General features: G+C 33.6%; 1 protein-coding gene across 2 annotated transcripts in view; it reads left to right on the plus strand.

Annotated features, from left to right (window-relative positions):
• LOC145668092 (angiotensin-converting enzyme-like) overlaps positions 1 to 25,977 on the plus strand; it is a 326,884-nt gene extending 300,907 nt beyond the window's left edge. For both annotated transcript variants that reach the window (XM_081735610.1, XM_081735609.1), the window contains exons 13-15: positions 13,791 to 13,913; positions 18,401 to 18,582; positions 23,476 to 25,977. In XM_081735610.1, coding sequence (XP_081591736.1) covers positions 13,791 to 13,913; positions 18,401 to 18,582; positions 23,476 to 23,576 — 406 coding nt within the window. In that variant the 3' untranslated portion in view covers positions 23,577 to 25,977. The remainder of the gene's footprint in view (positions 1 to 13,790; positions 13,914 to 18,400; positions 18,583 to 23,475) is intronic.
• Positions 25,978 to 26,915: the final 938 nt, after the last annotated feature.

The raw sequence follows: 26,915 nt of genomic DNA on the forward strand, positions 1-26,915 counted from the left end.
CATGTTGAAATTCCGAAATATATGGTTTGACATGCTTTAGAATTCGATCAAACAAAATTTGTTCAAATATTTTTGCTGGTGCACATAATATTGCTATGGGTCGATAATTTTCAATTACTTTGCTATCTCCTGATTTCAAAACAGGACATACTCGAGTTGTTTTCCATAATGTAGCAAAGTGGATTCATAAGTAGTTCAGAGCATGCCTTAAGTATATAAAGAGGTAATCCATCAGGTCCACCAGCCTTTTTTTGGTTTAAGTTTCTTTATAGCAATTCTATATTCATTGATGGATACACTATTTAAAGTTAAACTATGAGAAACAAACATATTATCACTAGTGGGGCAGTCCATGGTATTGGGGGAGGTTTCATATACAAATTGAAAGAATTGGGCATACCCGTCAGCTATACTCTTACCAGTTTCCAATACATTATTTTGATATTTTAGTATACTATTACTATTTCTCATTTTTCCCTTTTTATTTTGAACTAAATTCCAAAAAGAACGAATATCACATCTAATGTCTTTTTCAACTTGCTTTACAAAATCAGAGAATGCAATATTTATCACTTTCTTTAATTCTCTCCTGATCTGTACGAACATAAATTTGTAATATGCTAATAGAAATACAAAAGATATAGAAATCTTATCTTCATGGTTTATTTTCGATTGTCGAAAATGGGTTCTGCTACGTGAAGTTGCCACCGTCCATTTTGTTTTTGGTATAAATTGTACAAATCCTGAACATACGAAAATTTTATGAGAACAATCGTGAACAGACGATCTGCATGTTTAACTTTCAAATTCTGAAAATAGGTTCTGCCAGGTTTAAACATATATTTTGTTTGGCTTCTTTCTTTCACGCTTGGCTTGGTTATGTGTGTGTGTGTGGTGTTTATATGTAGGTGTATCTGGGTATAACAAACAGTTCTGCGAACTCGAAATATTTTAACAACCGGTTCGCCCGAACCGGTGCGAACAGGCTGAATAGCACCACTGAGTGTTAGGTCTACTGTAGGCAACTGAAAACTTGTATACTATGCAGGCTAAAGTTCACAATTTCTTTAAAAGGAAATCAATCATGTGCTTCCCACCTAACATACACAACCAAAAGTATTATCAAAACTGCGTATTAATTCTTCCTACAAAAAGAACTATGGATTGGAATAGGAATATAATTAACCTTAGGTTATTCTTTTTTTCACACAGAGCTCCTTCGTGGCTAAGCGGTTAGCGTACGCACTTTTGGCGCGGGAGACCCGGGTGCGATTCCCGGCGGGAGCTAGGGATGTGCACGAGACAAGATTTGTGGCTTTCTCGTCTCGAAAATGTGCTGTAAAAGTGATGTCTCGACTCGAAAAATGTATATTTGTCTATTGGAAGAGCCGTGTCTCGACTCGAATTTTGTCAGGAAAATCCTGTCTCGACTCGTCTCGTGCGCATCCCTAGCGGGAGCTCATGTGGTTCGGATTCCACGTTAATCAGTAGGTCCCGTCTCATATAGCCTCACTGCTGAAAAGGACGTTAAACTCAAAATCAACTTAACTCTTTTTTTCACAACTAAAACAGAACAACATGCAAAATATTTTTACCTATAACTAACATAGACCTAGTAGCTATTCCACAACAAAGTAGGCTTAGCTACACCAAATCACAAAACGTTACACACATGTGTTTTTTATTCAGACATATCATCTATTGAATCACAATTATGACATAAATAGAATTTGCTTCTGTCAATACATGCCTCGTGAGCCCAGTTTTTACAATGCGAGCATTGGATCCATGATTCGTTTATTATTGCTAAAGATAACGACATGTTGCAATCTGTATTTCTTATGGTAGCCTATTATAGAACTAATGGCGTAAACTAAAGAAAATTTATTATTTGAATATGTTTACTTCTCTACCTCCACTTAACATTTTACTTTCCCCTATTCTTCATTGAGTATTTTTTAAATAAAACAACATAGGTCTCCACCTATCTATATTACAACAGAAATATCATTTCCCCGTTCCCGGCTTCATCTTACCTTTAAAAAAATCATACTCTTCCGCTTGACATTTCTTTCTTTCAAACTCTTCTGGTGCTTTAGGAATGCAAAAACAGTGTCCTTCGTCTCAATGCTCAGAAATGCCAGACAAATATGAGCAAACACCCCTTCGAAGTTCCTCCTCCCTTTGTTATCACTACGTGCTTACCCAATGAAATAAAGTATAGAATATAATGCTCTCTTAGACAAGAAAATAGACCTGCTAAATAGGAAGCGTTTGGGATGCGGTGAGTTGAGGGCGAGAATAGGGAAATATTGGTTGCCATGAAGTGAAGTAAAGTTCCAATCAATAAATGTAGGCCTACAGTATCAAACTGAAAGAAGGAAATGACAAATTTCTGAAAATGAAATAACATTCACCATAACAACTTAACAAAATACATTCAAAATATCTTTCATCACCACAGGGATTGCTTGACACATGTGTCAATCTACCCCAAGAGTTTTGTGTCGACCAGCCCCATTGTGCTATGTCAGCTTATTTGCTTCGGCAATCAATGAGTCATACACTGTTTATCTCAATGCCTGTTGTAGGCAAAATAGTAATCTTTGAAATCCGTCGTTCGTTGTTTTATTTACTGATAAATTACTACCTCAAATCGCGTAAAAACTAGAATTATGAAAATGTACTTGTCCCCTCTAAGAAACGTTTCTTAACTCTTGAAACGCTCTCCTATATCTATGAAAGTACAACAGCAACTGCGTCGTACGTAGCCACTCCTATGACATAAGTGCCGCTAAACTAGGATTTAATTTACAGTGTGTCAACCTATTCCTGTATCAACCAGCCCCGATCTCCCCTATATATCATCAATTGTTTATATTATTTTTCAGATAAATTAAAACGGATTTCATATACAATTTTTTAATAGAGAAAACTTAAAATTCTTTGTGTAGAGTTTCTAAATTTACTTTTTTTTATCTAATCGTTTATTAAGACATATTCTCAAAAAATGTTTCGTTGTACAAGTATTGGTTTCAAGTATGTGAAGTAAGCTGTACCCCAACTTGATACACTGCAATTTAATATACTCTGTATCAGTGACGTACGCAAGGGATTTCGGTGTTTTAACTCCCCTGGTGCAAAAGTAAATATTGACAATATTCAGTTATGTATACAAACACTTTAAATTATCTGAACTTGGAGATTAAACTCACTTTGATAAACTTCTACGTACGCCACTACTCTGTACAAGAGCATGGTACACCATACACAATATTTCCAAGTTAACAACATTTTTCAGTTAGACAGATTTGTATGACAGTTTTCTTTAAACTTTAGTAAAAGTTGAATGTGGTCATTTCCATTTCCATACCACTGTACATTCTTAAGGGTTGTATAGACATTCTTAAGCATCCTCTACATACAATTATAAATATGTTATTAAAAACAAGCGTGTTTCCAGACAAGTGGAAAGAAGCCATAGTTTGTCCTATCCCTAAATCTTGTGTTGCGAAGAATATACAGAATTTTAGGCCTATTTCTATTTTATCAGCATTTGCCAAGGTCTTTGAGCAAGTAATATTTAAGAGGATAATGTGTCATGTAAAACCCGTCCTATCAGTATATCAGCATGGCTTCTTAAAGAATAGATCAACATCTACTAATTTAGCCATTATTACAGATTTTATTGCAAATGAATTGGATAGAGAGGGTCAAGTGGATGTGATCTATACTGACTTTTCAAAAGCCTTTGATTTAGTAGACCATGATGTACTGTTGCAAAAACTAACGACTTATAATTTCTCTATGCAAGCAAAAAGTTTTTTCGCATCCTATCTGCAAAATCGTCAATAGGCCGTCATGTACAAAGGATATGTGTCTAAAAAATTCACAGCCTTATCAGGAGATCCTCAAGGTTCAAATCTTGGTCCACTCTTATTTCTATTAGTGATAAATGATCTACCGTCTTATATTCATTATTCTAACACTCTTCTATTCGCTGATGACCTTAAAATATTCTCCAAAATTAATTCGCTTGAAGACTGTGCAAAACTACAAATAGACTTATGTAATATTAGGAACTGGTGTGACAATAACAAGTTTAAGTTGAACATAAATAAATGCAAAACTCTTTCCTTTACCCGCAAAGAAAACACCATTAAATATGACTATTCTATTGAAGGAACTATTTTAGAGAAACCTACTTTAATTAAAGATCTAGGAGTGCTATTCGATTCTAAATTAAGTTTTACTCATCATATTGAAACAATTGTTAATAATTCATATAGAAATCTTGGCTTTGTTATGAGAATAGGTAAGGAGTTTCAAAACGATGCTACGTTAATGAAACTTATAACAGTGCCGGGTTCGTTCACTATTTGATCCATTTTGAGAAGACCAACTAATAATAATATTGGGATCCGAACCTTGGATCTTTTTAAGAGTCTTCCTTAAAATATCATTCATTTACACAGACTAATAAATTAACGTAAGAAAATGGTGACAAAACAAGTGTCTTTACCCCCCCACGGTCCTAGGATTCGGGCGTTACACCAATTAGGTACATTTGCCGTCTACCCACCGTCGCTGTTGCGTCAGCTCCAAGATATGCTGGTCAATACCTGTAAAGAATACAAGGTGGGACAGCCATGTGAAATTTACGCCAGATGAGTAGTGAGAGACGAAAGTAGTGTTTGCCCTTCACTGCTTAGGAATACCTTACCTTTTTGACGTGCGTTTCACTTATACACATTTCAACCACTAAAAGGAAAGCATAACTTATTAAACACATCTTGTTATCATTATTTTCACTTTTAGGAAAAATAACAAATATTAAAGGTTAACACTGTATTGATATTCACTTTCACTACACGAATTACATATGATTGAAAACAATAATAACATTTGCAAATTATGAATAATTTTTCATTCAACGGTAAACTGGCCCTTGTAAAAGATTTCGGGACGACACTTTTAACGCGCACGATATCTATAATAGGCGGACGTAATGATGTGAACACCGATAAATGTTTATAAGGAAGATTTAATCTCCACTGCTAACTGAAGATAACTTGGTTAGATGGTTTCATTTCTGGAATGCACGAAACCTCAATGAGGAGTTCCTTCATTCATTTCAAATGTAAAGATGTTCATTACAATAATACGATAAAAGACATTATTGATTTCACAATATCACAACTATTAAGTATACGAATTTGGCTAGCACTATTAGAAAGAGTATTCAATTGAATTGACTAATTCCACATGAGAGCTTGTGTTGAATACGTCCAAGTCGTTTAGCAGAAATCGACGCTCTCCTCGGTTCTTCGCGCGTCACATCGTTGCCAGTTAACAGCGCAAGAATACACTAGGAGACTAAAATAAAGTTCGTAGAAAACATTAAATTTTTGCTTTATTATATTGTTAATAATATATAATAGATGATTCATAGGTTAATAAAAATCACATTAAAAACACTGATCGTTCCAATAAGTCGTAGGATTGACGATTATTAATAGATTTTACATTGTCACGTAAAAATCTGTCATCGTCATGAGGATTTGGTGCGTGGGCGTTCAGCACGAGAGTAGCTAAATTCCTCTACCTTATATGGACTGACGGGAGAAGCAGGGCTGTCTGGAAAAGGGAGGCACCTTTTGGGTGACAAATTCCTGAGCATTATTCTCCTCCAAATGTTAACTGGTTGCGTTTCATTTTCAAGAATCGGAGTTGAGGAAATGCGAGGGTTGATTTAAAAATTCATGCCAATCCATCTTGTTACAAATGGCGGCCAACGGACTGTCCACTGAAAGTATCACAAAAGTGGGCAAGAACCCTGGAATCCAAGTCCTCCTAGTCACACTTCAACACAACAGCAATCACAGCACTCCATTAGTCCATAGAGGGTTAATGTCATTTTAAGTTTGTTCACATTGAAGAATAACAGTTTGTAAGTTCACTCGGACACGCATGGTCGCGGAATTTGAAGAATAACGAACGCGAAGGCCATTTACGATAACGCGAGGGCCATTTCGTAAATGTCTTTTAAGTCTTTTATTTTAATTATCCTTTGGAATGTAAACACAAAGATAATTTCAATGTTTGAATATAAATCAATACTGATTTCTAACTCAATATTCAACATTGTACTTCATAATGTCTTTCAAAATTCAAACCAAGTTATATAAACATGTGAATACATTCAATGCAATACCGTATTCAATAAAATATCACATTTAATAACTTGTTAAGTTTGGTAAGGTATCGTATTCAATGCCACATTTAAGAATGCTCAACAAAATATGAATAGTACAAACTAAATGTATACCAATAAATTTAAAATATTAATAATTGATTTAGTATTCTGTAGTAATACTCATTTATTCTAAAATAAACACACAATATCAATGCATATATCACTAAATAATTCAACTTATCGTGATTTTGCTTTTCATGAAGATAAAATATTCCTCACTACTAAATGCATAAAAATTTATTACACTGAAAACATCAACATTATTCATAAAATTCAAAAGTGTACTTTCATTGACATACTAACACAAAATATTTATCAAGAATGTTCAAAGTAATTCAACACATCTAAAACACGATATAGTGCACACAATGGGTTTATTTTTTATCAAAATTACTTATTAAAAGCACATATGTAAATATAACACTAAAAATATTTCATTTACTATGAAATGAAAGACTGGGCATATGTGAGCTCGTCACGCTCAAAGTATATAAAAATATACTGCCTACATTAAATTAGCAAGACCCTACCCCAATTATTTATTAATATGTTTCCATCCCCGAAGCAAAGTGAAGAGATAGAATATTTGGGTAAAATTTAAAAATAATATAGAGGGGACTAATACGAAAATTGCCTACTCCGGGCATTACATAATATGAATAACCCATAATATTGGAGGGACCTTTGCTTCCATATTTTCAAGTTAAGGCTTGAAATATTTTCGTATTCAACGAAAAGATTAATATAAGGTAAGTACAATACCAATTGCTAATAAATAGCAAATACACAACTTACTTGGTACTTATGTATGTTACGATATCTCATTGAATTTTCTTATCAACTAAACAACGCGCCATGAAGGTGGGTACAGGTGTAAAACAATACTACAATAACTTACCACACCAAACTTCAAGTATCCTCAGCTGATTAGTAATCCCAGAGGCATACTGATTAGGTAAAACAAAATAACTTGACGAAACACATTGTAAATATACATTACTATTAGTTGACGCATGATTGTTGTTTATAAATTGAGAAAATTAACTTGTTAATTTAAAATGTAATAATTTAGCTTTATTACCGAACGGTTTCTTACCAAAATATTTAAATTTTTGATTCAACATATTTTTAATTTTGTAAAATTAAAACACTGTGATGGAATATTCCATATAAATTTTCCACATCTTCACATTTTAAATTTATTTCCTTTCACTATATTTGAAAATTTTCAGTACGCAAATTCACTCTTGCACTTCGAAAAGAAATACTATATTTTCCATGATTCGAAAAATTAAATTTCGTTGTGAATGCATTAACAAAAAAATATGCTATTACAAGTACTTTCGTATCATGTATATTCGAAATATCAAGATTTTAAAAATGTTATCTCTAATCCAACATTTTCAATATCTTATGAGGTGCAACAATATGTGAAGCAAAAAAAAATATTCACAATTTTCCTGAATCTATCGGCTATTGCCATTAACGTGATACACGCAATAAAATATTATTAATTTTATTTTAACATTCAAAATTTTGTAAAATACTAACAGTGTTGAAAAATATTTATAGTATGAAAAATAATTACTAACAATAAAAGAAATTTTGTACAAAAGTTTCTGCAATGTATCCAAAATTTACTTTTCATTGCAAGGTCAAAAATATGGAAAATGGGCAATCCGACTATGTGTTAATCTCGCTTACCCAATTCCTTTTCGTATTGGATTTAGTACAACATCATAGAGTAAAATTCTCATGCATTTAAAGACTTTAGTTTTAACTTCCATACTGGGCATCCATTGATTTTTCTTAGTATAAGAACGTAATGGTCTGTAAGCACCAAATTTTTGTACTACCTTACTATAAAAACCAGTTGATACTTTGTAATTGGTTTGTACGCTCTGAACATTTATGCATTGAGTGTCGTTGCGACTACTGACTGCGAAGAATTTATGCTTTCTTCGTAGGTGTAATACCTTGCTTAATTTACGCACTTTTTTGCAGATTTTCAGGTTATTTTTCATTTTCGCACGGTGGAAAAACCTTTGCTTACCTTTTTTGCTTTCCAAACAAAAATTTCTGTTTCTAAATTTCTCAATAACATTTCGAGTTGAGTACAAAGTGTTGGTTGGTGGATAGTCAATCTGAACGTTCTCATTTGGTTCAATATACTTTTCCTTACCTTTTCTGAATCTAGATTTCATGGATTTACGAGTTGCACGATGTATGTCAAGCAAACATGGAGTGGTTTCATTTCTACTAAAACATACAATTACAAGTGTACATACTGTACCTTCTAGCAACACTAAAGATACATTACCAATGGAAAAATAACGCAACTCATCAATCTTAACTGGTTGCCTAATGCATCTTACTCTAGGGTGACTTTCAATCTGCCGTGTATACACCACAAAAATTAGAGGACTTATAGACAAACATCTTTTATGAACAAGTAGCATTGAGCCGGAGGGGGGAAACAGCTGATCCACCCACTTCCTTTCACATAAGGGACGAGTGCAGACTTTAATTTCGTCTAAAATACTATAACAGTATCACTTTTGATTTCCCTAGTGTTGGTTATGCTAACCATACTCGTACTACTATTGGAGGTAGTCCCCATGAAGTCAACATGCACGGTGTTTGTATTTACACTGGCTGATTTGATACTTACTTCATTCCCTTGAGAACATACATAATTGCTATGTAAAACAGCTATACTTTCCAGTTTGGTTGTAATGCTTTGTAATTGTACAGTATTATTATCCAACAACTGAAACAACTCATTCCACCTAACATTTTCACTTTCATTAATTTGAACAAAATGCGACTCTTGGACTTCAGATAACCTACCTTTTTTTAACAGGATTTGGATAAGAATCAGTATCATCGGCAACATTTTCCAATTTCCTCTTACAACTTTTAGCTCTAACCTCAAAACGATAACTATGACGAACATATGCTAACGGGTCCACATTTACTTCATCTGCAAATTTGACCTTTTTCGGAATTTTATTTTCCTTTTCGGTTTGACCCACATTACCTGACATAGTATGTAAACTGACATCTTTGCTACGTTTTTTGAGGATAGACTTGATACCACTAGTAACACTTTCAGGAGAATTTTCAACATTACTTGAAAATAATTCTTTCTCCTCTCCCTTGGACGTACTATCATGATCACTAAAAGAACTATCATCAGAATACTTTCTCTGTAGCCGTTTAACTATTATTTCAATGACTTTATTTTTGATATTAACGTCATCACATTGAAGTTTCAACTTTCTGCCTACATAGCTAAAATCTATATACTTGCCGCGAGCACACTTCTCTTTCAATTTTTGGTACTGCGCAGTTTTTCTAATACCACGTACGCGGAGATTGATCTCCTTTTCTACGTTTTTCCTATATTCACAATTAAAATTAAACACAGATTCACAAATTGCAAGTTTCGCTACTCTATTGAAACTATGAGTTTCTACATTGAGACCTAAAACATTTTGAAACTCTTCTAAGCAAAATGGAACTAACTAAAACTAACTAACTAACTAACTAACTAACTAACTCTATGGCCTATGGAACCCGGAGGTTCAGTGCCGCGTTCACAAAAGCTCTCCACTGACTTCTATCCTTAGCTAATTGCATCCAGTTTCTACTTTGTATTCCTATCTCTGCGAGATCCATCTTAATATTATCCTCCCATCTGCGCCTAGGTCTTCCTAATGGTCGTTTTCCTATGGGTCTACCAGTCAGGACTTTGAAAGCGTTTCTACTTTCTTCCATTCTAGCTACATGACCTGCCCACCTAAGCCTCCTAGACTTGACGACCCTAACAATGTTGGGTAAACCGTATAAACTATGTAGTTCCTCGTTATGAAGCTTTCGCCATTCCCCATTCTCGTTCCTCTTGGGTCCGAATATTCTTCTCAGGATCCTGTTCTCAAATACTTTCAGTCTATGTTCTTCCCTCAGAGTAACCGACAATGTTTCGCAACCATACAGAACAACAGGCATGATTATCGTTTTATATATTTTAAGCTTCAAATTCCTCGACAGAATTCGCGACGACAAGAGATTTTGAACCGAATAGTAACACGAATTCCCTGGTTTTAGTCGACATTTAATTTCTTCGTGAATATGATTTTCGTCTGTTAAGCAAAATGGAACAGTACTATATTTGTATTTATTTATTACGTTAGCGTAGTCTAACTCTATCTGTGCTCTTACATTCATTAACTTCAGGGCTAGCATTTTGTACGTGGATTTCTAAAATGAACACAAAAATATAAAAATGTAAGTGACACTACATGTAAAAGAATGCAAGGAAATATTTCTTTCGTAGAACATTAATTGCTAGATTCACAATCTGCCTTTTCAGTGGTTGTTTCACATTCTTGTATGCATAAACTGGAACCTACCTGCGTTTGTACAGCAGTGTTTGGCTGATTTAACAGCTCCTGAGAATTATTTTCAACCTTTTCGCGTAATTCGACCACTTGTATTTTTAGATTATCAAATTGTTTGGTCAACTCATTATGATTTGATTTTAATATTTAGTTAGTTGCAGCCAAGTCTGCGGACAATTTTTTCACCGCTTCAAGCAGTGTTTCCATTTCACTAAGCGTTGACATTGTAAAATATTATGCTTGAAAATACAACATGCAAATTACTAAACTGTCATTGAATACAATGCAGTGAAGTTCAAAAATCCACTTTCTCTCCACTAAAACATCTGTATTTGGTCGGTACGCCATTTATAAGAGTGCCGGGTTCGTTCATTATTTGTCCCTGTTCGGGCGCCATTTATAAGAGTGCCGGGTTCGTTCACTATTTGTTCCATTTTGAGAAGACCAACTAATAATAATATTGGGATCCGAACCTTCGATCTTTTTAAAGAGTGTTCCTTAATATATCATTCATTTACACAGACTAATAAATTAACGTAAGAAAATGGTGACAAAACAAGTGTCTTTACCCCCCCCTCGGTCCTAGGATTCGGGCGTTACACCAATTAGGTACATTTACCGTCTACCCACCGTCGCTGTTGCGTCAGCTCCAAGATATGCTGGTCAATACCTGTAAAGAATACAAGGTGGGACAGCCATGTGAAATTTACGCCAGATGAGTAGTGAGAGACGAAAGTAGTGTTTGCCCTTCACTGCTTAGGAATACCTTACCTTTTTGACGTGCGTTTCACTTATACACATTTCAACCACTAAAAGGAAAGCATAACTTATTAAACACATCTTGTTATCATTATTTTCACTTTTAGGAAAAATAACAAATATTAAAGGTTAACACTGTATTGATATTCACTTTCACTACACGAATTACATATGATTGAAAACAATAATAACATTTGCAAATTATGAATAATTTTTCATTCAACGGTAAACTGGCCCTTGTAAAAGATTTCGGGACGACACTTTTAACGCGCACGATATCTATAATAGGCGGACGTAATGATGTGAACACCGATAAATGTTTATAAGGAAGATTTAATCTCCACTGCTAACTGAAGATAACTTGGTTAGATGGTTTCATTTCTGGAATGCACGAAACCTCAATGAGGAGTTCCTTCATTCATTTCAAATGTAAAGATGTTCATTACAATAATACGATAAAAGACATTATTGATTTCACAATATCACAACTATTAAGTATACGAATTTGGCTAGCACTATTAGAAAGAGTATTCAATTGAATTGACTAATTCCACATGAGAGCTTGTGTTGAATACGTCCAAGTCGTTTAGCAGAAATCGACGCTCTCCTCGGTTCTTCGCGCGTCACATCGTTGCCAGTTAACAGCGCAAGAATACACTAGGAGACTAAAATAAAGTTCGTAGAAAACATTAAATTTTTGCTTTATTATATTGTTAATAATATATAATAGATGATTCATAGGTTAATAAAAATCACATTAAAAACACTGATCGTTCCAATAAGTCGTAGGATTGACGATTATTAATAGATTTTACATTGTCACGTAAAAATCTGTCATCGTCATGAGGATTTGGTGCGTGGGCGTTCAGCACGAGAGTAGCTAAATTCCTCTACCTTATATGGACTGACGGGAGAAGCAGGGCTGTCTGGAAAAGGGAGGCACCTTTTGGGTGACAAATTCCTGAGCATTATTCTCCTCCAAATGTTAACTGGTAGCGTTTCATTTTCAAGAATCGGAGTTGAGGAAATGCGAGGGTTGATTTAAAAATTCATGCCAATCGATCTTGTTACAAACTCTACTTTTGTTTTGTGAGATCGCAATTAGAATATGCGACTCTGTCTTGGTCACCAAAAGCACAAAAACACATAGATATGATTGAGAGAATACAATCAAAATTCTTGAGATTACTTGCTTATACAAAAACTGGTATGTATCCAAAATACGAGTCATATTCAGAAATAGTACAAAACCTCAATATGAACACGTTGGAACAACGGAGAGAACATACAGATCTTTTATTTTTACACAAATTACTACATGGTAAAATTGACTGTCCCAGTCTTACTTCGAAGGTTCAATTGCATGTCCCATCAGGTAAAACCCGCGTAGGAAATAGCAGTACATTTTACTGCAGAAAGACAAGAACAAATATCCTCGCTAAGTCTCCTATATGGAGAATGAGTGCTTCCTACAATGCAATTGAAAGGATTACTTCTATAGATGTTTTTGGAATGTCGGAGACAGTATACAAGAATAGCCTTAAAAATATGTAATAATGAAAATATATAAATGTATAACCTTTTTTAAATATATATATATAACTAAGGATAAATGTATTTGTAAGGAACAACACTGTAACTGGGCCTAGAGCCTGTTGTGTTGAATAAAATAAAATAAATAAAATAAAATAAAAATAAGTAAATAAAATAAATTTCGTTTTAAATGATCATCGATGTTTATTGCTGAATGTTTTATTTTTCTTCATTAGTAAGATATTTACAACGAAACATTATAATATTGTCATAGTTATTCAATTTTAGTGATTTATTCATTGGCTGTCCAACAAAAGTAGGTGACAATATCAAATAAGTAATTTTATCAGTATTTAGTAGTAACAGATTATTATTACTGAACCTTAATTAGTAGTTGTAGAGAGCCCGTCAGAGAGAAACAGTAATCTCTCTAACTAGCATCGTTGGTCATACGTTGCAATTAGCCTCTTTGTTGAACATTTGCCAACCAACTTCATTGCCAACGCAACCTCTACGAAAGAAGTGTCGTTGCGATTAGGATTGCGAAGTCGAAACTGTCGGATAAATGATGGAAAATGGTTAGTTGGCTAATCATACCCTTCAAACCACGTTGGGCCAACCTATATTTCAACGTTATCTTTGCAAACCCAATACCCATCCATACTGACCAGTTGCCTATGTGTGGCCTACTAAGCATGATATTGGATATAGGTTTCATTTATTCTATCTTAGTTTGCCACTATAAATATATACCCAAGTGAGAAAGCCACCACCATTTTATCATGTTCGGAAAAAATCGAAATTTGAAGTAATAATGTGATTTATTGCTTTTATTTCAGATATTTTGTGAGTACGATAGTCCAGTTTCAGTTCCATAAGGCTCTGTGTGAAGCAGCAGGCCATTATGGACCACTACATCAGTGCGACATTTACAGATCACGAGAAGCAGGAAGACTTCTTAGGTAAGAAAAACTAACAAGTATGACATAATTGACTTTAAAAATATATTCTTTTCAATCGTTATTACGAGGTTGGTCGTTTGTAAACTTCTGGAAACGCTCACATTTTCTGTAACTCCTGCCACTTTCCTAGAGATCATCATTGTTGTAGCTGTTGCTTCAGCCGTTCCCTGAAATTATCTACTAACACAGCTTCAATACGTTCTGGCGATCCCCGTGTCTCAGTAGTTAAACAGTTTGGTACTTGTTCTATTGTTTTATGTTGTGAACTGAAAATATGATGGACCAGAAACGGTTTTGTATTATAGTCACAAAGCCACGTGCCTTCTCAATGAATGCGAAGAATAGCAATTAATAAGAAATAATTATGGATATTTATTTATTCCTGTAAAGGGATAACGAACAACCGAATTAAAAATTTAGTTATTTTAATGTGCAACCTGAATTGATTTCCCTAAAAGATTTGGCAACATAGCGTAAGCCACGATGCTTGATGTCACCCATTGTTCACGTGATCTGGCTTGGTTCTTTCTCGCGTTAATCTGCTTCACAGAACACACCTTTAAACGCCTGCCCTTACGTATATGGCAATCACACTTTTAACGTGACTGAATAAACGTGCTTTCTCTCTACCTCCTTGCAGTCAGAGGGAGAGGAAAGGAGGTGCGTGGTAGGTAGAGACTCTCACAATATTCTTCTTTTTTGCACTCTACATGATGAAGTAGAAGGGAAGATTTGCCTGTCACAAGAAAAGAGTTGAGTTGAGTTGATTTTAGTTTAGCGTCCCTTTCAGCAGCGAGGCTATATGAGACGTGGACCTACTGATTAACGTGGAATCCGAACCACATGAGCTCCCGCCGGGAATCGAACCCGGGTCTCCCACGCCAAAGGCGCGTACGCTAACCCCTTAGCCACGGAGGAGCTCCGTTCACAAGAAAAGACTGACTCATGTTGTTTCAAGGACAATTTCGTTGTATATACATTTTCGATCCATTCTTTGCGACGCTCAGATACAAATTACCGTGAAGGAAAAAATAATGCACTTTACAAGTTCGAAATTTAATAACACCTGATGTAGTATGTTAACGTAGCTTTCTTTTATTATTATTATTATTATTATTATTATTATTATTATTATTATTATTATTATTATTATTATTATTATTATTATTATTATTATTATTATTATTATTATTATTATTATTAACATTAGCATTAGCATTTAGAGGATGAATAGTTATTCTGAACTACATTGGCAATTGATTTACACCTGAAATGTTATAGTAAAAGCAAGCATGCGACATGACATACAAGTACGTAAGTGATGCCAAGAAGTAGATAATAGTCGATTGTTGTATACGGTAGGTTTAAGGCGGAGAGAGCTCACAAGAGGTTCAGTAAATTCGATTCCGGCTAGACTTGTGAAATTTCATGCATTTTTGTGAATATACAATTAGCAAACGCGTCTTACGCACACAGGATACCAGGGTTCGATTCCCAGTAGGAGCACGTGTGATTTAAATTCTACGTTAAACACTATAGTCTATATCTTGGTGATAAAAATGAATGGTAGAATAAAATCTCACTTACTTTAGAAATGATCGATTTCGAATGTATACTTGAATTTCAGTACATGATGAAAATATTATCTGTTTCTATTTTATAAGTTAATAAATAATATAAATATACGATGAATGAAGCTAGTTAACTCTTCAATCATTACTTACATGTAACACTTCCCAAGTGTAACACTCCGATTTTGATAAAATGTGGGAGATAGCTACTACACATAAAATAAACAAATACGTTTTTTTTTTTTTTTTAATTTTCTGGTTTCAGGGGCAAAAACTCCCACCCAAAATTTTGAGTTTACGCCCGAAAGGCAAGTAGAAGTTTATCGAAGTGAATGAAATTGTGCACAGATATTGTAGACGTAAAATGAGGGAATACTGTTTCGTATTTTCTTAGAAGAAAGGGTTGGGTGGAGCACGAACCCCTCCAAATTTTGATCATGAATCAACTTTGAACTTTGATCAAAAGTGCTAATAACAGTATGTCAGAAGTGCCTAAAGAACATGAAGAATTGCAATGAAACTTTGTGTAGGGACAATACGCAAAAAATAAACGAATACGGTTCTTTTTATTTTATGCGGAGAAACTGTTTTAGGGAGCAAAAGCATCCACCCAAAATTTTGAAAGTTGACGGCTGAAAGGCAAGAAATGAACGGAAGTGAATGAAACTGTGCACAGATATTGTAGACGTAAAATGAAAGAATACGTGCTTCGTCTTTTCCTTTAAAAAAATCGGTTGGGTGGGGCACAGATTCTTCCGACCCGTTGATTAGGAAACATCAAAAGTGAAAATCAGTATACGTCAGAAGTTCCTAAAGTATATGGAGAATTGCAATGAACCTTTGTGTAAGGAAAATTCACAAGTAAATGAACACGTGTTTGTGCGGAAAAACAGTGTTGGGGGAAGGCTCCATCTGAGAAAATAGTAAATATTACCATAGTGGCGCAGGAAGGAATGGACCGAACCGAATAAAATTGTGTATGGATATTGTATATGTAAAATAAGTTAATTCGCGTTGCCCAAGTGTCCAAATCCAACTTGCTTTAAATTTGGCACATGAACAGTAAACAGAAAATAAATCGGCATGTGTTTTTGTTCATGCGGGAAAACATTGTAAGGGTTAAACGCGTCTCCCGAGATACTATAAAATACGCTATACTCTTTGTGCTTACTGTTGATGTGCCAAATTTGAAGCAAATCGGAAGGGACACTTGTGAAACACGTATTGCCTTATTTTACATATACAATATCTATGCACAATTACATTCGCTTCGGTCCACTCCCTCCTGTGCTTCTACGGTAATATTTAATTTTTCCGGAGTTGGCTTTGGCCTCAACGCAGTTTTCCCCCCACAAAAGAAAACACCTCTTCGCTTATTTTTGGTGTATTGTCTTTAAACACAGTTTCGTTTCAATTCTTCATGTCATTTAGGCACTTCTGATGTATACTTATTAGCACTTTTCATATTTTTCTTAATCAAAGGATTGCAAGGGTATATGCCCCACCCAACCTTCTTATTTCCAGGAAAATACGAAACACGTATATCCTCATTTTACTTCTACAATATCTCTACACAATTTCATTCACTTCGGTCCACTTCTTCTTGCCTTTCGGGTATCAACTTTCAAAATTTTGAGTGGGGGCCTTTGCCCCCTAAAACCGTTTTTCCGCAGAAAATAACAAAAACACGTATTCGTTTATTTCATGTGTAGTATATACCTGCCAAATATGATCAAAATCAGATTGTTACACTTAGGAAATGTTAGATGGTAGTATTTTATATTCATTTCAAATCACACTGTTATATTTGTTAATGAGTATGTAACGAAGTAATTTTTACAGAATCGGTTCAAAAATTCAAATTGAAGAAATATTTGTAGTTTGGACAGTATTGGGAACATGAATAATATTGCACTTCGTAAACACCGTGTTTGTTGTGCTAAGTAAACTATGCAAAATTAAATTAAATAGTTCTGTATGTGAGCTGGACCTATGATAATGCAATGACAAAATCGTTATTATTTTACCTGTAATATTTGTACCTCATATCCAATGACGTACGCAGAATTTCATTAGGAGGTTCATAAACTCAATCTCTTATCTTTACAGAATAAGTGTGGTATATATAGCCCCCCCCCCTTGACGCTCCGGTATACACTGGATAAAATGGGCTTCAATCCTATCTATCTCTATTTCTATCTCTATCTATCTCTATTCTATCTATCTCTTTACACTGAATAAAACTGCAAACTATGGTGTAGCACCTCCCTTGATCATATCCTGGATCCGCAGCTGTATATATATATTAAAGCTCCCCTTAAATTTTGCAACAGACTCACATATTTATGCATGTTGGAAAATGCCTCTAATAACTTTTAAAATAATACATTCTTCAAAACAAAATTAGTTGCATGGGCTTCCAATACTTTTTCTCAGACTTGCGTTGTCATTGTGATTGACTACATTCATCTCCATCCTTCTATTGATAACAATGAAAAGTCTCTCGTCGTGTAGCTTTCCCGTTTGCCAGTTCTGACTCCGTGAGATTTCTTCCTTTAGTAGTTTGTCAAAGAGGATGTTGTGTATCATCATTCCGCATTTTCTTCGCAATATTCGTAGTCAGATAACAGCGATCATTGTTTTCAATGTGGATCTTATCATCAAAGATGCAGATATTCAGCAAGTATGAATAAATCGTCTCAAACTTGTACAGCTGATCTGATTGTTTTATAAATATTCCCGAATAATCACATGCCAAGTACTTGACCATGTGATTCAGTTTCTAAAAATATTTATTACATCACTCACTCTCCGTGAAAATACTGTACTTAACAAATAGAATCAAATATGTAAATAAGAGTTATTTTTGTTCTTAATTATCTGTTAATTTGTATTACTATTTTGCATATTGCGCAGTGATGTGTTAGCGCTAGGCTCCTCAAAGCCTTGGCCAGAAGTGATGCGAGTGATGACCAGAGGCCGAACAGATAAGATGGACGCTCAACCTTTGTTGGAATATTTTCAACCTCTCACTCTGTGGTTAAGGGTTCAGAACAAAGAAGAAAGGATTGGATGGAGTGCCAACGGAGAGGATACAGGTACGCTAATATTCCGCTTTGAATAGGCCTAACTATCCCACTGTTACATTGCTTCATGTAATACACAAGTAAACAATTCTTTTTCCTGTTTCATTAGCACAGGTTGGTCTAGTAAGTTCTCGCCTGTGCGTCCATATTGTTATCTTTTTGATTATAAATACTTAATATAAGTTTTCCCATAGTTTCCTTCAGTCTTATACATCGTGGTATTTTAGAACCTGCTCTTATGGTTTCGTTCTCATCTTTAAAGATACGATAGTCTTTTAAGTTTGGTGGGTGACTGCTTCCAGAATTAGGGCGTTCAGAACAAGAGATACAAGCAAGTGTGCACCCAGAATTTTTTGTTAAAAGGGATCCAAAGTTGGGGGTGTCTTATACTACAAGACACTATACATGTATGTATGCTGATCTGTTGTTGTTCTTCACCCGAGAAAATGATAAGTAATTTTCAGGTACTTCCACCTATGTTCTCAGAAAAGAAAAGATAGAATTGGTTGTCTTTTACAAGAAAAGATAGAGTAGAAATGTAGTGTAAAATAAAACTTTAGGTTATCTCTCTGTCAAACCAACGTATTTTTATTAAGAAAACGTACAAATGTCTTTCGAGCTCTCGAATTACTAAGATTGGACAGGGTCCAGACCAAGGATCTTATAAAATAGAGGATCTGCCCTTACAACAAAATTTTGAAGCCATACGTCACAGTTTCGCCACCCTACTCTGCCCACTATGCCCAATAAGATCGCAATGTTTTGAGCCAACAATCATGGCGGAAACGAAAGTAGCCAATCAGAGGATGGCAGATACGAGAGTAGCCTATCAGACGTGCCGATGATCGGTTGTTTTTTGGCTTCATCGATTTAATAGGATGAAGATACATATGGGCAGATCCTCTATTTATGACATCCTGGGTCCAGACTGGATGTACCCGAGTGAGTGCATCCCTGGTGCAGACAAAATATAAGTATTAAAAAGAGTTACGAAGTTTTTGGGGTTTGGACCCAGTGGAGCCCTCTGTGGGTGTGCCCCTGAATTTAAGTCCAATTATAATTACCATAGTTCGAGAAAAATAGACATAAAAATTGTACTCTCGTTTAAATACATGGAAAAGTGAACACATTTTTTTTTACGTCGTAAGAGTTATTTACAATGTTTAGATATGATTTTTTTTTAAGCACAGAAAGGAACTTCAGATGAAGATATTAAATATGAAATATATCCAAAATGACCAAATGTGGACTTGAATCCCTTGTGTACTGAACGTTCCAATTGATGCATAGCACTGGTTTTTGTGTTTTTTGGACAATCTTTCGTAAGATGATCTCATGCGCACTTTAAACCAGTGTTGCCAGATCTACTGATTTTGCAGGAAATCTCCTGCTTTTTCTACGTTCTACTGATCTACTGCGAAAGAAAATGAAAAGTTAACAATCTCCTGCTTTTTCCTTACTTCGAGAAGTTGAAAAAAATATTATTAATAATATTGAATTTTCAATGTTTCCTCACTTAAAAAGACGAAATTTCTCTGTTATAATACACAAAGCTCTATAGAGCATATACTTATAGAGCTTTACTGTATATAATATGAATCCAAAGAATACAACTGTACGTCATCTTCTATATGCATTATGGTTAGCGTTTTTTTAACTTTCTGTAAGATTTACAAATAAGTGTTGTTTAGATTGGGACTTGGGTTGGAAGAGTGGCTTACATCGTTTTTCACGATCATCAGCAAGAAATCGTCTTACGCCACGATCACGTGTGACTGTACCTTATAGCTACGTTATCGCTACGTGCATGAAAAGACATTTTCCCACTCCACTTTGCTCTTTCACTACGTTTTACTTCACACATGGGTGTATCAAATAATATAAATATAAATCGGGACTTTTCCCTTTTATTTGCTCAACGTAGCTCATCGGAAATGAATTCTGAACTGCTTGTTCTGACTACTGCCCCTTAATAATGGCAAAAGTTATTACCCCCCACCCCGGATTCACATTCAAACGCCACCACTGTATGTGTCTACTGCTTTCTGTTTTTTTTATCTTCGAATCTCCTGCTTTTCCAACTGACTCGTCTGGCAACACTGCTTTAAACAGAGTGGTAAAGCAGAACAGTTGAATTATTCCATGCCCAAGGCGCTGGCATCTGTAGCATGGTATGAATCAAATAAACTTGAATTGAATGTAAGGAAGTATACATAGGTAAAAAATATATATATATATATATATATATATATATATATATATATATATATATAACTTTTAATGAGGGGAAAATTATGTATAATTATGTATACAAAAATAATAACATACAAATTGAAACTAATGCATCCTATAGGATCTTGATACAATATTTTATTGTAAATTAACATTTTAGTAATTGGCTACTGTTATTAATTCAGCAAATAGAACTTTAGATTTTGTACATTTTTTTCACAACGCTCACCAATTATTAAGTTACACATAACTTTCGTTAGGAGCAAGCTAGAACATGCATTAGTAATTTGGAGTCTCCATTTGAAGATAGACGTCCAATCAACTGAGGCGATTCAACACAAATTTTTGAGGTGTATGCTAGAAAACATTTAAACAAAGTTCATTAATTAATTTCTCAGTCTCGTTTTTATTCTCACTATTCATCCTGAGTGCTTTAAAGGAAAGAATTGCATGTTATCTTGTTTTAAAAAGTAAACAAATGGAATTGATAGTTCAACACTTGCTATATCTATCTGTATGTGCCAAGATATCTTTCCGGAAATCTTGTATATTCTACATACCTAGGTCAAGGAGCTCAGCTTATTCATTATAGGAATGCACAAAATCAATAACAAAAATAAGAAGAAGAAACAATCTGTTTTAAGATGGAAGAATTAAGCTTGTTAAACTTCTGTATGAAATAATGCAGAATGATCATGTATGATTATTACTGTTTGTTAACTCATTGGCATATGTTCTTTTTTTATGGCAGAGTTGTACAGTTCTTGTCCATTCTACTTTTTCATGTTTTATTTTCTGTTTTTTACCTTGTAATGTTTACTCAATCGTAATGAAAATTAAGAAGAGATATATATTACGGGGCTATGTCTGTGTACTTCAAAATGAATAAATTATTTAAACTGGAAATGTATGTATGATGGCTGTACATTCATCACGTAGTAGAGAACATACTTTAAGTTGTAGATCTGCGAGACATCTACTGTTTCGACTGATATACTAAGAATATCCTTCCATGTTATCATTATTTATTTATTTATTTATTTCATTTGTTTTATGAAATTTGTAATGAATCGTTGTTTCAATTCTTGTATATTTGTCAGGTTTGCATTGATTGGATTTTTTAATTAACAATTTTAGTATTATAATTTTTGTTCCTAAGTTCGTTGGCAAATTCTAAGTGATGTACCTTCAGAAAACCTTCATCTGCTCTGTAGTATCCACGTTTTGTCACTGCTGGTTGTATATCAGAATGTGAAATTGATAAGTTTGTTTGTTGATGAAGATGTACGAAGAGGGTCGATGATTGCGAATGATAATAAATAGAATTTTGTTGAAATCCAAGAACTGGTGAAATTTAAATCAAGCTGTATAATTCCTATTTAGTATCTGTGTGACAATTAATTTTCCCTTGGTTCTGAATCTTTGTCTCTTACCTTTATAATTAGATTCCTTTTGAGATGATGATGATGAAGTTGTCGAATTGGATCTTCTGAATGTATTATTTTATCTTAAGATAATCCTTGGTCATATATAGTTTGGTGACTTAATACATGTATTAGTTATCATCCAACAGAACTCACAGGACGTCATATACTCATAAATTTAGAATTTTAAATGATTTTTGACTTCGAAGTCGATGGAGGCTAAGCTGTTGGTGAAGTTGTTTAATGCGCTGAGTTAACTAGCAGTACATGTTTCTTAATAGTTAAAGTTCCTTTTGTAGATTTCTCTTTGCGAGTTTTTGTTGTGTTCTTGAGATGCGCTGGTTCATCTGGAATGGGTTGCATGGGGAATTGTGTTTTTTGATGTTGACAATTAGTCTCTACAACGACTGGATGTCAGTGCTGGCTGTAATTTGGGATGTGAAATTGCCAGGTTCGTTCGTTGATTATGTATTTGGAGAGTAGAGGACTGCGGATAAGAATAAAAAGAATTTGTTCAAATCCAAGAATTGGTGGAGTTTCCAGTCCACCTGAATAATCCCTATTCGGCATCTGTGCAGCATTTGATTTTCCCTTGGTTCTGGACCTTTTTCTCTTACCATCAGAAATAGATTCACTTTGAGATGACGATGATGAAGCTGTCGAATTGGGTCTTCCGAAATATATTGTTTTATCGTAATAGGACTACCATAGTTGGAAGTAATGAAAGCTAGTTGAATTCACTAGTATGGAGACATACGTCCTTTCCAGTGCATATTCTTTCTCTTTTAAATTTAATTTCTGATATTGTGTTTTGAAACTAGTATCTTCATTATATACAGCATATACAGTAGAATATAGAAGTATATATAGTAGAATAAATAAATAATAGAATGAGTAACGAAGCTTTTGATATGGTTTTAAGTAAAATTAATCCTGAACAGGAACAATTATTTCCAAATAAATTCTTTAAAAAAATAGAGAAAACGAACAAAACTTGGTTTACAACCGCTGAGGAGTGGCAAGAATTGGTTCTGAAAATTATTGTTGAATAAATTATGAGATTAATCCTCACAGTGGTAGAGTGCGATTACATAGACTAGCGTAGTCGCACAAAATATTATTTTCTTAAAATTAATAAGACCACTCATAATGATGTTCGTTTTTTTCCCCTAAGGTTAAATGGAAAGCATGAATAATGAATCGAATTGTGCTTGTTTTTGTGTTAACAACAGTATATTTTCTTCCTCAGCTCTTTTTGCACCATGGTCTCAAAATGCTGCATGTCATCACATAGCGGCTCCAAGTGTTGTGACAATACTTATTCCACTAGCTATGAGAAGACTGATATAAATAGCAACATCTTTAGAAGAATTGGTTTAACTCTACAAATATCAGTGTTTTAGCAGTTGAGCGTGCAGTATATTGACCAATAATTACAGTGCAGTTGACAAGATAATGGTGAGAGGTGAGAAGGTATTACGACTAAAGATGGATGTAATATGAACACTGAAAATAGTGATTTAAAATGTGCCGTGATCTGGCAGACTGATTACAGTATGTTTTGCACAATTTATCGAGTGTTTTAAAGATGACTTTCTTACGTTCTACTTTTTCTAATGTATTTATTGTTTAAACAATCATGTCGCCAAAGGTTTTTCCTACGAATATTGGTAATTTGTACATGTATTACGGAAAGAAGTCAAGTACATAGGTAAAACACTTATTCATAATGAAAAACTAAGGACATTACTTACCTATTTGCACAGTAATTTCAATTATCAGGATAATTATTTCTGTTGCCTATATGCAACTATCTGCAGGCTCACCTCAAACACCGGTTAGAATTAACAAAATTAATCCATTTCTTGCACGACAGTTAGAGGATGCACACTACACAAAAGTTAACTTGTTATAAGCAGTTATTTGTTAAATGGTGAAGGAGTAGTAATATGTTTTCTATAAATTCTCTAGAAAAACAACATATTTTGCACTCCTTTATAAACCTAATGTCATAGCCTTCAAATCATGGGTATCCAATCTACGCTTCAAGTGTGTTCCGTACGAATGTCTGTTCGGTTTGTAGATGATTACTCAAGAACTTTACCTTAAAGATGTTACTAAATATAGACTACAATATTGTTTATAGTTACCTAGTACATATGTGTGTAGAATTTCTGAATTATGATTTTACTTAAATATTCCACATTGACTTCTTAATATGTTAATGAGCTTCCCCAAGTTCAAACGAAAGTGAAGTGTTCTAATAGTATGTTCTACTAGACAAGCAATTTTCTATTAATCAACTACTGACAATGACGATATCTTCATTAACTAGGTTTAATTATTTTCGTTTACCATGTTATAATTGGAAAGTATAAGGCAAAGCCAATAAACTATAAGAAGGAAGTTCACAGGTAATTACTAAAATAATAATAATAATAAACTTTGAATATTTTATATGTCAATGGAATAAAAAATATTAAATTCAATAACCTGTTACTCAGTTGTTTAAAGCCTTTTAGGCTTACCTTTTTTACACTTACCCATACAAGCAATGAAATGGTTTTATAATCTCAGTCCAAAGATATATATTGTATTCCAGAAAAAAAGAAAATGTATTAAAGTTTACAATAATAAGACCAGCCAATTGATTTGTGCAAAGAAGATACAACTTCGTTCTTAAGTCACCTGCATTATTATATGACAGTGTGTCTCAAACTTTTTTCACATGGGAACCATTTTTATGAGCCAGACAGATCATCCTATTCTTGTCACCTTCGAAAGCAAACGTATCACTATTCTTTTGTTTGTTACTATACCAGTTTATTTTTAAAAGTGTTTATTAAAATCCTTTTAATTTTATATAAATATTAACGAACGAAATACATATTAACTTCTTTTTAAAATAATTGAAGGCTATCAATAAATATATCTATAATGCTATTAGCATTTGCATAATTTTACCTTAATAAATTGTATAATGTATAACTCTGAGATTCTCAGCTATAGAGTGTGGTACACAATCTACTTTTCTGTTTGTATTTGTCTGTCTTTCTGAATTAAACTTAATCTAAGAAGACCCCAAGGATAGAGTTAGAGAATCATAGATTGAGGAACGCTGTTATATTAATTCGGACTTTAGTATAGTCTTCTAAACTTGTTTTTAACGAACTAATCAGTATTAACACTAATATCCTAGTACAATTAACATCAATGTATCTTGCTTTCCATAATAAAATATCAATATTTTCTTACTGTATGAAATAACCTAGCATAATATATTGCCATACAAGTTTTCAACAGTAAAGGTAGAGAGTATACTTGTATTCTTTCTATTATTGAAAATTAGTATAGTTTCACTAGACTGAAAAATCAAACATTGTTCATTTAAGAAAAAAGATAGATTACTAAACAATGTGCTTACTTCTTCAAAGTGGTATTTCAGAAAATCCAACGATACTAATACAATTATTGAATGTTGTAATTATAAAATGGAAACTATCGTTGGATCCAGGACAAATATTTGGTAAAAAGACAAAGGTGGAATTGACAAAGAGTATTATTGGCTAACTAAATATTATAAAGGCTTGAAATGACCAGTATTGAATTAAGTTACTTTGTTTACAATACTTTAAAACTTAATATTTATGTATAGTTAATAAATTCTTCATATAGTGTTTGTAAAGATATTATTATCAAGAAATATCTCGTTACGTGTGAATTTGTATATACTTTAAATGTAAGTAATAAAATTTGCAGCCCGTACATATTTGTGTTTCATTTCATAGTTTCCATTTCCATTGTAAATATCTGAAGTTTGGATCCTACATTAAACTTTAGGCTCACGTCTCACACAGCTTCAGTACTGAAAATGGAATTGAAATGGCAAACAAGCAAAGCAAAACAATTCTAGCAGTAGAAGAATATATTTTATGTTGATATAGTAACTTTTAGAGAATAAACAAAGTTTAAGGTGTTCAAGACCTTTCATTTCAACTAAAGTATAAAACTGTTTTCTATCAATTATGCTAACCATTCAGTTGTGAAGATGTATGGTAAACTTCGGAAAATTACTTAACCAGTAACGAAGAATTTTTATTTATTTAATTATTTATTTTGGGTGGATAGTGTGAAATCGTAAATAAATAATTCAGAAGTTTCAGATGTACTGTACGTATAGTAAAGTTTTATATTTACATTTCAATTAAATAGATATATGTTATGCATTATACATTCTGTAATATTCAATTCACACGTAAATTTTGGGATGAGATTTGATTGTTCATGCCACAATCATAAATATGTCGTACCGTAAGTCTGTAATGTTTGTCTCAGACACAATATACGTCATGTGTGTATATATACTCACAAAATACAATTATAAATATATAAATTATAAATATTAATAATGAATTAATTGTCATTGTACAGTTTCAGTCTCACATTCAAAAACAGACACATACAATATCTAAAACTTTGATGGAACTACTTTGATATTTATTAGAACTTTCAAGTAAAGTGAACTATTTATTACACAACAGCAGTCAGGCATTCGGAATAGTTATTTAAGACTCAACAGACTTCAAAATAATATCAATAATTATCCAGAATGATTATAATAAAATATGTAAAGTATTTCACAGTGTCTACTAAACAACTTAGGCAACTAACTTAGATATCCATCTTTCT

The sequence above is a fragment of the Thermobia domestica genome, chromosome 13, assembly GCF_964235325.1.
Source record: "Thermobia domestica chromosome 13, izTheDome1.hap1.1, whole genome shotgun sequence".
Lineage (NCBI taxonomy): Eukaryota > Metazoa > Arthropoda > Insecta > Zygentoma > Lepismatidae > Thermobia > Thermobia domestica.